The sequence below is a fragment of the Bison bison genome, unplaced genomic scaffold, assembly GCF_000754665.1.
Source record: "Bison bison bison isolate TAMUID 2011002044 unplaced genomic scaffold, Bison_UMD1.0 scf7180017864118, whole genome shotgun sequence".
Classification (NCBI taxonomy): Eukaryota; Metazoa; Chordata; class Mammalia; order Artiodactyla; family Bovidae; genus Bison; species Bison bison.
In genome coordinates, this window is record NW_011494690.1 from 4,557,232 (window position 1) to 4,570,083 (window position 12,852).

The following is a 12,852-nucleotide window of genomic DNA, read 5'->3' on the forward strand; positions in this document are numbered from 1 at the left end:
TCCAAGGTTGTGGATATTATATTCCTAACTTTTACCCTTAAAGGTTTGGAAATTCAATTTTAATTATTGTTAACATGCTTCGTAAATATCCAAGGGAATACAATATAGACCTGTTCATACATTCAGAGAGCCAAAATCTGGCTCACGTTGTTTTTTCTTCCACAGTTGGAGAAAATTGTGGTGTTCGGCTTGCCTCTTGGGGCATGTTAAACCACTTTTAATGCTGTCTCTTATTATTTTCTAACCATATGCACTTTCCACACGTATCTAACTAGCTGCTTTAGATGAAACCCCAGTGTCTGGCCAAGCTGATGTAAATCTTTAGTAAGTGGTAAGAAAGAACAGGGTAACACAGTGCCTCTTTAGTGTTCAGACAGGACACAGTTTAACAGTTGTAGACTTCATAGTCTCGGGCACAACTTTAGATATTTTTACCAGTTCCATAGAGTGGAAATTTCTGAACCATACAGCATTCTCCCACTGGCTGCACTAAGCAAAACTTAGCTATAACTGGCTTTTCCTATCTGCCTGTATTATATAGTATTAATATTTTGCTCTTCAGATCATTAACCTGGGATGACTGGGACATAATTATTATTTCCAAAGAGCTTGGTGCGTATTTGTGGAATTGCTATCCTGTGCTATAAAACAGTGATCACGTGCAAGCATGTAAATGTCCCCAATCATCAAAACCTGTGTGTTACCAGTAAAGTTGCCAAGAGGCCACCATGGTTGTCCAGTTAGTGATACATTTTCAGTCCATGGAGTACATCTTGTTATTGTAAAATAACAGCAGAAACTCAGTTCTGAGGTTCTAAGTGCTTTTAAGTTTTCGGTCTCTGCCATATTTTGATACCAATCAGGCACAGATTTTTGTCAGGAATCTTCTTTTGTTGACTAAATGGGTTTTGATTGGTGGCCTAGTGATTGGGTTTTGCTTCTGTGGCCTCGCTCGTCCCCTCTGCTTTGGTGCCTGCCTTCTACACAGTTCACTCACGTGTTCTGAGTAATGCTCGTTCTTTCTTCCAACTTGTCTGTCTTCAGTTGAGTTCAGCGCCAGACCCCGTGCTGGAAACAGTCTCAGGAATTTTTCATTCATCAGACATTTTCTTCCAAAGAAAAATTCTGAGAATAGGAGGGTCACCTTGAGAGTATATTAATGTAGTTCAGTTGTGTGTATCGTGTGTGTATGTGTGTATGTGAGAGATGAGAGAGAGAGAGAGAAGCAACGTATGTATCACATACCCATAAGCAATTGAATATTTGGTAGGAAGCCAATTCTAGAAATAACACTTCCCAACCAGCATATCGAAACTATCTCACTGTCATTTATCTGTCTTGATATTACAGAAAGCCCATATTTATATGAGGCACTTCTCAGATGTGGTTAAATAGCTGAACTTTTGTCCTTGCTTTAAGTTTTCCCCCAGATCTCTGAGAATTGATAATATCACTGGAATGCGGTATGTATCTGTTTCCTGTAGAATGAACTTAGGGCTGGCAGCTAGAATGCTAGTGGTCTTGGATTCCCTTGCCCTGTCATTTCATAGAAGCAGCAGTGAAGTTCCCCTGGAGGAAATCCCACCCACCACGCCAGGATTCCGTCACATATCATTGGTCTGAGCCGTGTGTACTTAACACTCAGGTTTCTGGGAGACTTGGCCAAATGTATCTGAAGTAAGAATTCCAACCATAAAATTTATATATAAATATCTGAATGTGATATGATGAAAGGCTTGCTCACAGAGGAAGGAAAGGAAGAGAAATTTCATAAAAAAAACTGAAATACATAGCACAAGATATCATTTCGTTATGCGTAGGTTTTGTTTTAGTAGCATCAAGAAAGACAGAGAATAGTTTTATGCAGGGCCGGCCTCATCAGTTCAAATCACCTGTCCCCACTGGGAACTTGATTGTGAAAGTGTTGTTGTTTTAGTTGCTAAGTTGTGTCTGACTCTTTTGCGACCGCATGGACTGTAGTCCACCGGGCTCCTCTGTCCATGGGATTTCCCAGGCAAGAACACTGGAGTAGGTTGCCGTTTCCTTCTCCAAGGGATCTTCTGACCCAGGGATCAAACTCACATTTCCTGCATTGGCAGGAGGATTCTTCACCACTCTGACGCCTGGGAAGCCCTGTGAAAGTGTAAAGAACCTTTATATTGGTTGTTGGTAGTTAGAGCCTAGTCTTCCATCAGATTCTCCACTTCATTGAGTGACTTGCCATATAGCCAGCTACTGAAGTCAGAAACCCAGGAGACATCCTTGTCCTGGTAGTTTCCCTTACGCTTCACACCCAGTCCATCTTCACATTCTGTTGGTCCTGACACCTGCCAAGGACATCCCCCACCCATCGACTGCTCTCCATTTCTACATCATCACCTCCTTTAGTCACTGCCATGTTTTACCTCATTTCCACTCTTGAACCTTCTAAGCAGAACTCTGAAAATAATACATTGTGTTTTCAGTGGCTTCCTTTTGAATCTAAAGCCAAACCCAAGCTCCTCATCTTGGCCTGGAATGTGCTGTGTAATTCAGTACCTGCCTGATGTTCCACCCTCATTGTATGCCCCGTTCCCCTTCCTCTCTCAGCTCTGGTCAGTGTGGCCTTCTTTTATTACTAGAGAAGCCAGGCTATCTCCCAGCTCTCTTTTAAACCTGGGAAGCAGTTACTCTCATTTTCACAGCTGGCCTGCTGTCAGCTTTTAGGCCTCAGTTTGAATGGCGCCTCCTCCAAGAAGTCTTTCCTGATAACTCTTATCAAGGCAAGTATCCCCAACTACTTTTCTTTTTTAATCACACCAGCACATTTATTTCATTTGTAGACTAAATCACAAACTCGTATCTGTCATTCCTTTTAATGTATTTACCTATATTTATTGACCTCCTCCCTCAACCAGGTGGTAAACTACGTGTGGTTAAGGACTTTATCCCACACTGCCCACTGATACAGCACAATTAATATTTGTTGAATGAATAAAGGACTCCCAACTGCATTTTATAGTTGTCAAGTTTACTCATTGAACCTGATCATTGAAGTCAGAATGTCTGATTACTTTAAATTTATATTTCTTTTGTATTTTATTATTTTATATTATTTTATTTTATGCAGTGGATTTTTTTTAATAGTAGTAAAATACATAAAGTTTTCTGTTTTAGCCATTTTTATGTGTATGGTTCAGTGGCATTAAGTACATTCACATTGTGTGTAACCTCCATCCATCTCTAGAACTTTTTCGTTTTCCCAAAGTGAAATGCTATACCCATTAAGCAATAACTCCCCATTCTTACCTCCTCCGGCCCCTGGCAACCACTATTCTACTTTCTCTCTGTGAATTTCACTATTTTAGGTACTTTATATAAATGGAACTTGTAGTGGAATATTTGTAATCAATCTGTTTTTATTACCCCTTTACTAACATAGGATTTTACCCTCCAAATGTGAAAATCTCATTTATAATAATAATATTCCAAAAAGTAGTAATCATTTTCAAATTTTAATGATAAAATATTCCATTGGACTCCTTTGGAAATTTAGTTTGCTTTTCTTAGAACTTATATTTGGGACTTCAGCAGTATTACAGGGCACTTTTGAGATATAAGAGTTGATCTAAGAATATGTTGGTCCTGGAAATTTTTATATTGAATAGCATTGATCATCAGGCCCTTTACTCTTATGTCGTTAATCCTGCTTTTGGATGGTAGAGAATGTTTTCTACTTCCCGGCTTTGAAGAAAATACAAAAGAACAAATAAATCATATTGTTACATAATACTATTGTTTTTGTCTTGCTGTTCAATAGCTGATGCTCTGTGGTGAAACTGCAGTTTGGTTTAATGTGGCACTCATACAAGCCATTTTAACAGTGAATAATATCAGAGCCAGCTGGTTCTTTCAAGTTGAATTTGCAGACCATTAAAACTGAAGACACTCTGTGATTTGATCATCTTGATGGTAAATATATCACCCAAACCAGAATTTGACTTTTAGCCACCACCCCAACCATTTTAATTTTTTTCTAATAAAAGAGTTCAGAGATAACTTTGGGGGAAAATGGAAATCAGTACAGACTTGTAGGACGTGCAGTGAGGGAATGAATAATGTCAGGTAAGTGATTATTTGGAAATGAGATCTTCTCTTCCCTGAACAAGATTGCTTACTGTTTTCTTCATCATGGAGTAGAGTAAAATGTGGTAATAATTTTCTGTAGTCAAATTGCTGACACACAAAATTGGGTCTGCAGAACTATGGCCTGGATTTTGAATTGCTTAGTCTGCGTGTTAGATTAAATGCTGTACAGCACATCACCTTGCTATTGCAGTTTTGAATGATATTTGTTTAAAATTTATATGTCAGTATTTTTAACTTACAGATGAAAGAAGTTGAAAGTCACAGAAAATATTCACACAGAATAGTGTTGTTCTTATTCCTATGCTTTGTTTCTAAGATGGTTTTTTAAAAATTAAAATTAAGCTGTATCTCAGATACAGTTGGGGCTTCCCAGGTGGCACAGTAGTCAAGAATCCACGTGCCAGTGCAGGAGGCACAAGAGACTTGAGTTTGATCCCTGGATTGGGACGATCCCATGGAGTAGGAAATGGCAACCCACTCTAGCATTCTTGCCTGTAAGATTCCATGGACAGAGGAGCCTGATAGGCTATAGTCCATGGGATCGTAAAGAGTCAGACATGACTGAGCTGCTGAACACTAGCAGAAACAGTTTCTGAAAGTAAACATTTTCTATAGTGTAGTTTAGTACAATTTGCCAAAAGGTCATATTTTTTAATAACATTGTGTAGACCATGCTTCATAGGCAATCTTGCATGCAGTATTTTATAGAAATGTAGGATTAGAAAGTAGATTAAAAATGTATTGGGTCATTAAAAAAAAACAGCTTAAATGAAATAGGAGAGGCAATACTGCATAGGAAAATTAGCTCTGAAAGGATTTCCAGCCTTCTCTAAGGATTTTTATTACCAAGTATTTCAAACCTCCATTAAAGTTGAAATAATAATATAAGGATACCCACATACCTTCTACCTACACTAAATATTTGTTAACATTTTCCCACTTCTATACATATACTCTCTATGTATATCAGTTCAGTTCAATTGTTCAGTTGTGTCCAACTGTTTGTGACTATATGGACTACAGCATGCCAAGCTTCCCAGGCTTCCATCACCAGATCCCGGAGCTTGTTCAAACTCATGTCCATCTAGTCGGTGATACCATCCAACTGTCTCATCCTCAGTTGTTCCCTTCTCCTCCTGCCTTCAATCTTTCCCAGCATCAGTATATATGTGTGTGTATATATAACATATATATATATATCTGTACATAATATATATTAATATATGTATTATATAGTATATGTGTATATATATTGCATGTCTGTATGTTCCATATTATATATAATTTTTTTGTTGTTATTGTTTAGTGCTAAGTCGTGTCCAGCTTTTTCCAACCCCATGGACTGCAGCACACCAGGCTTCCCTATCCTTCACTATCTCCCAGATTTGCTCAAACTCATGTCCATTGAGTCAGTGATGTCATCCTACCATCTCATCCTCTGTTGTTCCCTTCTCCTCCTGCCCTCAGTCTTTCCCAGCATCAGGGTCTTTTCCAGTGAGTCAGCTCTTTGCATTAGGGGGCCAAAGTATTGGCGCTTCAGTGTCAGTCCTTCCAATGAATATTCAGGGTTGATTTCCTTTAGGATTGACTGGTTTGATAACTCCTTGCTGTTCAAGGGACTCTCAAGAGTCTTCTCAGCACCACAGTTCAAAAGCATTAATTCTTTGGCTCTCAGCCTTCTTTATGGTCCAACTCTCATATCCATACATGACTACTGGAAAAACCATAACATTGACTATGTGGACCTTTGTCAGCAAAGTGATGTCTCTGCTTTTTAATACACCATCAAGGCTTGTCATTCTCCCACTGGACAGCCCAGGGATTGAACCCGGATCTCCTGCATTGCAGATGGATTCCTTACTGTCTGGGCCACCAGAGAAGCCCATATATAATTTTATGTATATTTAATTTGTTTATATTTAGTGTAAATTATATATTTAATTATATAATATATGATATCAGTGTGATTTATAATGCATTTTATAAATGTATGTATTATTACCTGTGTATAATCATATATTATGTCTGACTCATTGGAAAAGACCCTGACGCTTGGAAAGATTTAGGGCAGGAGGAGAAAGGGGTGACAGGGAATGAGATGGTTGAGGCATCACTGACTCACTGGACATGAATTTGAGCAAACTCCAGGAGACAGTGAAGGACAGGAAAGCCTGGTATGTTGCAGTCCATAGGGTCGCAAAGAATCGGACACAACTGAGCAACTGAAGAACAACAACAATACATTTGTGGTCTGTTTTGCTAAATCATTTGAAAATTAAATTACATATATCATAGTACTTTACCTCTAAAAAATAAGGCCATCTCATATATAACCACAATCCCATGATCACATCTAAGAGAACAGTTCCACAATATCTTCTAGTGTCCAGCTCGTATAAAATTTCTCCAGTTGTCTCTTTTTGAAACAGTATCCAGTAAAGTTTTGGTTATTCGTATCTTTTTAATCTAAAATAATAACTCTACCTTCTTTTTTGTGTATGAGGGGTCATTTACATTTGGAAAAGTTCAGGCCAGTTGTCTTTGAAAATCATGCATGCTTGGTTTTCTGATTCCTTCTTCGTGGTGTTATTTATCTTGTTCTTCTATCCCTGTATATCCTCTTGACTAGAAGCTAGGTAGGTCTGGAAGCTTGATTTAAGGTTTCACTGTTTTTGGCATCCACTTATTAGATAATGTTTAGTATTTCATATTTCATCATATCAACAGGTGTGTGGGAAGATTTCAAAGTGTTCCACCGTAGGGCAATTCTGGAGGAAATGAAAAGTTAACTTTTGGTGTTACTGATGTGAAGTTTGATCAATGTCTTTGGATCCCCCTGGAATTTTACTCAACTACCAGCACCCATACTGGACAAAGAAGCTGGAAATGGGAGTTTATGGTCGTGCAGTGATATCGTGTATATAAATGTGCTCTGTCACACTGGAAAGAGAGAGCTTGGCAATGTGAATTCATAGACTGTTAGGACAGTGGAATAGTTGGTGGTTAACCCTCTTAAATTTTGATTTGTTGTCTGGCTTAGTGAGCATGTAGTCAATATAATTACTAAGGGATATAATAAAGTGCCTCATAATCAGTCAACCCTATGGAAATGAATACTTTGTTGTGATTAGAATGCCCATCCTCATTGAGAGACACAGTTATGTTGCATGGCAGTGATCCCAGTTTATGGCCTGTCTCACATTTCTAAGGTTAGACATTCAGGTGAGCAGTCAGCTGTGTTGTAAGCACTTTGCAAACTCACTTATGGATGCCCAGGCACCATGCCACATCTACTGAATCATCTTCCATGAGGGAGGTGTATGGCAGGACAGGGCTGAGGCTCAGGCATCAATTCAGTTCAGTTGCTCAGTCACGTCCGACTCTTTGTGACCCCATGAACCACAGCACGCCAGGCCTCCCTGTCCATCACCAACTCCCGGGGTTCACCCAAACTCATGTCTATTGAGTCGGTGATGCCATCCAATATTCTCTTCTCCTTCTGCCCTCAATCTTTCCCAGCAATCAGGGTATTTTCAAATGAGTCAGCTCTTCGCATCAGGTTGCCACAGTACTGGAGTTTCAGCTTCAACATCAGTCCTTCCAGTGAACACCCAGGACTGATCTCTTTTAGGATGGACTGGTTGGATCTCCTTGCAGTCCAAGCATCAGTGTTTTGCAAAACATCCCCAGGTGATTTAGGTCCTAAGGCTAAGAATGATTAGAATAAGAAGAGATAGTAGCAATTATGAGACTGATTATGATCATGGAACTTCTTTGCCTTCATTTTGCTCAGACTGAAAGTTCTCTGAACTCCTTCCTCGGAAAGCTGTATTGAAATTCTATATGTCAGGAGCTTAATGTGTCCTAGGCCAACCTACCTGGAAGGAAGAAGCATGCTGTGACCCTCTGTATTGTGGATAAATTGATACCTTATTGTTTTGTTTATAATTTTTATGAAAAGATGTATTAAAATAATTGGAGCCTGGTGCCCAAAATTATATCCTTGTGTCTTCCCTGCAGTTTGTGGTTTAGTGACTGGGCAGGAGTGACAAGAAATCATTGTACCACAGAATATTCTTTTTCTATGAATGATGCATTTGCTTCAGGGTGAAGTCTGACTGCAAATGAAAGTGAAATAATACCACAGGTCACAGCATTCTGGGCTGTAGATCTGGGAAGGAGGTGAGGATGGGAGGCTGCAGATGTACGTTGGTTCAATCCCAAGCCTTGAGGCCAAATCTGTTGGGACTGGGGAACAATCCTTGAGCCTAACCACTCATAATGGGAACATGTAGATGCAGAATTTCCCATGAACTAGCCACACTAGAGAAAGCCAGTTAAAAACAATTAAAATTGCATTTTTATTTTAGAAAGGCTTGGCCCATTGCCCTAGTTCATGGAGGTCTTATAAGGAAGTGATTGCAGAGCAATCTGTGAACACAAAATATTTTTAATGCTATATTTTATTTGCACTAGGAATAATGATTTACATTGCAGGAATGAGTCAGATATTATCCAAGCATTGAATTAGGCACATTCCCTGTCTAAAGCTGGGACTGTCTGAAAAAGAGTATGTAAATTTAGCCTAGTATCACAAAAGTGCTATGGGAATAATTGTAAATAATTGGATTATTAGTAAGGAATTGGGAGTATGGGCAGATTTTTTTCTGTGGTTGGAGTACTGGACAAAAAACAGCATAACTTTGGCAATCTAAATGAAGCACAGGACAAAAGGCACATGCTGCCAAATAAGAATGACATTTGAAAACCATGTTAATACAGTATTTACCTTCCAAGAGATTTTTAGATCCAATTCTGTTTCATCCAGATTATGCCTCTCCCTCTGTGATCAACCATTTTTGTTGAAAACTTGACTCTTCAAGTACCCTTACATCCACTTACGAAGCTGCACTGTCAAATGAGCTGGTTTTTCTCTTTGTCTGTAGTGATAAGGATCTAGTGAGGAAATGTGTCAAGTCAAAAGATTTCTGTTGTACATATTCCAACTCTTTGCCAAATATTTAGTGTATTTAATAAAGATGGATCCCTGTGGGATCTAGAGATGCCTAATGAATATTGTCAGAATTAACAAGTATTGTTTCTATTCCATGTGTTTCATATTGAAACGAGGGCAAAAATTATTGACCCTGGAAAAGTCTTAAGGGTTATTTTTCTTTTGATGAAAACCTTCCAGTGAGGAATTCATGTCTGAAGTCTGGAACCAGTGTTAGATAGGACTGACTCAGATTTTCCTAGCATTTTCTAGTGTGCCTTGATTTTGCTCGTGTCACTCAGAAAACACTGTATTTGCATATACCCTGAATCTTTGCAGTTCTCATTTGTAAGAATTCCATAGAGTATCTTGGCAAAACAAAGAGGAAAAACAAACCCAAACAGTGTTGAAAACTATAAATTAAAATTCATGTTCCATTATGTTTTATAAAGATTGAAAAATGACATACCAATGTGAGTCTGTTGGATTAAAATATTTACATTTGTCTCAATAAGTTAGAAAGAAAATAGGAAATAAACCTAAATTTCTTTCTTTGTTACCTAACATGGAAGTTTTAATTTTTTAAGTAAAAGATTATGTTGCTGTGATCTTTCAGTCTCAACTATAAGATGTATATAGTCATAAAAGCCTTGATGTGTGTTTCATAAGATTAAATTAAATTATTGAATAAATTTTGTCATAACTTGATGGAAAATTATGCAGCAATTAAGGTCATATTTTGGAATAGTATTTACATGGGAAAATGATTTTGCCAATATTAAGTAAAAAAAAAAAAACAGGATTCAAATTTGACTGTTGGGTATAATTCCAATTTTGTGATAAAAAAGATAAAGCTTACATATAAAATTATGTAGGATAATATAATTTGGCAAAACAAATACAATATTGTAAAGTTTAAAAATAAAATAAAATTAATTAAAAAAAAAAGAAATCAGGTTTCTTTAGGTGCCATTATATGTGATTTTTATTTTCTTATTTATATGTTACTGCCTTGTTCTAAGTAACTGAAATAATTATTTTTGAATCACAGAAATATATAAAAGATTATAATATAAAATAAACAACATCTATCAGAGAAGTATTTATTAAATGCCCTTAGTAGTATTTGGGGGTTCCCTGGTGGCTCAGGCAGTAAAGAATCTGCCTGCAATGCAGGCAACCCGGATTTGATGTCTGGGTCAGGAAGATCCCCTGGAGAAGGGAATGGCTACCCACTCCAGTATTCTTGCCTGGAGAATGCTACAGACAGAGGGGGCTGGCGGGCTACAGTCCATGGAAACGCAAAAAATTTAGCATGACTGAGTGACTAACCCACACAAGTACTATTTGGAAGAACTGAGCCAAAGAAAGAATGATGGCTTAAGCATTTGACTTTGTCCAGGCACTTACTGTGTTTAAGAGCAACTTGGTTGTACACCACCATGGTGCTGAGTGACTTCTTTATTGATAGAATGAAATGAGGGCAGAGATTTTATTCAACAGCTCAAGCACTTTTGGATTCTGGTTTGAATACAGTGTCTATGGAAGACAATAGTAGATTTTTAATAGATCTGGCATATTATGAAGGATATTAAAATATACTTAGAATTTGACAATATAAAAAGCTAATCAGGTAAAAAATGTGGAAACAAAAAAAGACAATAGTAAACTGAGGAAGTATCAGGAAATAGGGCTGGAAAGAAGGGCAGGGGCAGCAAAGGTCTAAGGCTAGTTTTCTGAAAAGATAACGCTAGTGCTGTTTATGTCCCAATTACACAACTTTTGGCCTGTTTGCATATTCCTGACTAGTGTTTACTTCATATTTTTCTTTATATTTAAAGTTCTTTTATTCATTCTCATCATAGCAAACACACCTATGAAATTATGAGTCTGGTGTGTTTGTATTTTTTAATAATATGAATTAAAATTAATATGTAACTATTAAAACCATATGATATAAAACTTCCTTGCATCCCATCATAGCACACTTTGGTAAGCACTGGAGTAGAGAAACAGAGATGTGGAGATAAGGACTTGACTTTTGGACCATTCTGCCTATCTCTCAAGTGCTGCCGTAATTTGGGCTGGTTTTCTTGCTATACTTGACTGGATGAAGCTTTGTGTTTGGAATTTCCTAGAAGGCTCATCTTCCAGCACAGGCATTAGGGCAGTGCCATTGACCACAGGTGACCCATTCTAGCAAGATAGAAGGGAGAGTGAGGAAGAACATTTAGTGATGGGGAGCGGATGGGGTCGCAATTGCAACAGAGAGAAAGGAGGAAGAAATACACAGGATGGGGGTCCGCCAACTGGTAAGAGTCAGCTGTTGCCCAAATACTGTCATGGTTCAGCCTGTTCACTCTTGTGGGTACTGTGATAAAGAGTTGTCCTGAGTGAATTTCATCTCCTGTCCCCTGAACTACTTGGAGAAAGAAAAAAGAACATCAAGATGAAAATATAGCCCAGTCACACCCAGTGATTTTCATGAACCTGTAGAATTCAGTGGTGAAAGGAACTTAAATGGGCTCACTTAGTCCACCCCTGGACTCATAGGAAATGCTCTATCTGTGCACATCCGCAAATGACATGAGGAAGCATGCAGTGTTGGCTTGTGGATAGGAGCCCAAGAGTCTTGCCAAAGCCCAGCCTCCCTTATCTGCCAAGACCACTGTAGAACAGAAAGGGCCATTATGGCCCAGATTTCCACTACAGGGAGGCTGCCGATGGCCTGGCTTTGGTCCGCTGTGCTCGCTATATCATAATCTTTCTTGTTTGCTGGCTGCTGAATCCAGATTGACTTTCTCCCTTTAGAAAAAAAAAAAAAGGAGATTTTATATTGGGCAAGAATACTTGAAAATGGAACTTCTCCTAGGGTCTCAGCTTACCTCTGTTTGCTTTAAGATGATCCGTTTGTCTATGGGGTATGGTGATTTCAGATCAGTGCCCTCTCTTTTAAATATTCGATGTCTTTTGCAGAGCTAACTGTTTTGGTGGTTGTTTTTGTTTTGAATGAGGTTTTTTTGTTGTTTGTTTACTTTTTTCTGTGTGTGTTTGAAGTAAGATGGACCCAATCAAAAGAAACAAATAACTATTTCTGTTTTTCAAGAAACTCCAGAGAAAAAGGTGTGCTGACTTGCCTTGTTGCAAGTTTGAAATTCTTTGTTTTCGCCAACCTAAATAATAATAGACTGTAAGCTTAATGAGGGCAGGGATTTGATCTCTTTTAATCACCAAAGCATCTATATAAAGCATGGGAATGGATTTGTAATAGTTCCTGATACATTTTCGTAGGTGAATGAATGTGTAAATAACGTTATTGTGTCATTTTTGGATAGCATGTCCCAGTTGTATTTTCCATTAGCTCATCTGATCCTTGCAACAGCATCTTCAAAGTGGATAGAATCTGATATTTTTATCCTCATTGTGTAGATGAAGTACATGCAGTTCAGAAGTGGTGTACCCCAGACTTCACATGGAAGTTGGTGATGTGTGGTTCTTTCCATTCCTGAAGACCATTTTGCAATTTGGAATCCGGCAAGATGGGTCCAGCTGTTCTTCTGTGTGAATCTTCCTGCTTTTCTAGACCTTCACGGAATTCTCCTTTTTTATTTTCAGATTACAGGACAGGTCCATGTTTTACTGTGATCAGCAACCAGATGTGCCAGGGACAGCTCAGCGGGATTGTCTGCACGAAAACGCTCTGCTGTGCCACGGTCGGCCGTGCCTGGGGC

The 12,852-nt window shown here is 38.4% G+C and overlaps 1 protein-coding gene across 1 annotated transcript in view; it reads left to right on the forward strand.

The window, feature by feature from the left end:
* The window catches only part of FBN1 (fibrillin 1), a 268,138-nt gene that overhangs the window by 110,701 nt on the left and 144,585 nt on the right, over window positions 1-12,852 (forward strand). Inside the window, exon 7 of the mRNA XM_010839558.1 lies at window positions 12,737-12,850. Within this exon, the coding sequence (XP_010837860.1) occupies window positions 12,737-12,850 (114 nt within the window). The remainder of the gene's footprint in view (window positions 1-12,736; window positions 12,851-12,852) is intronic.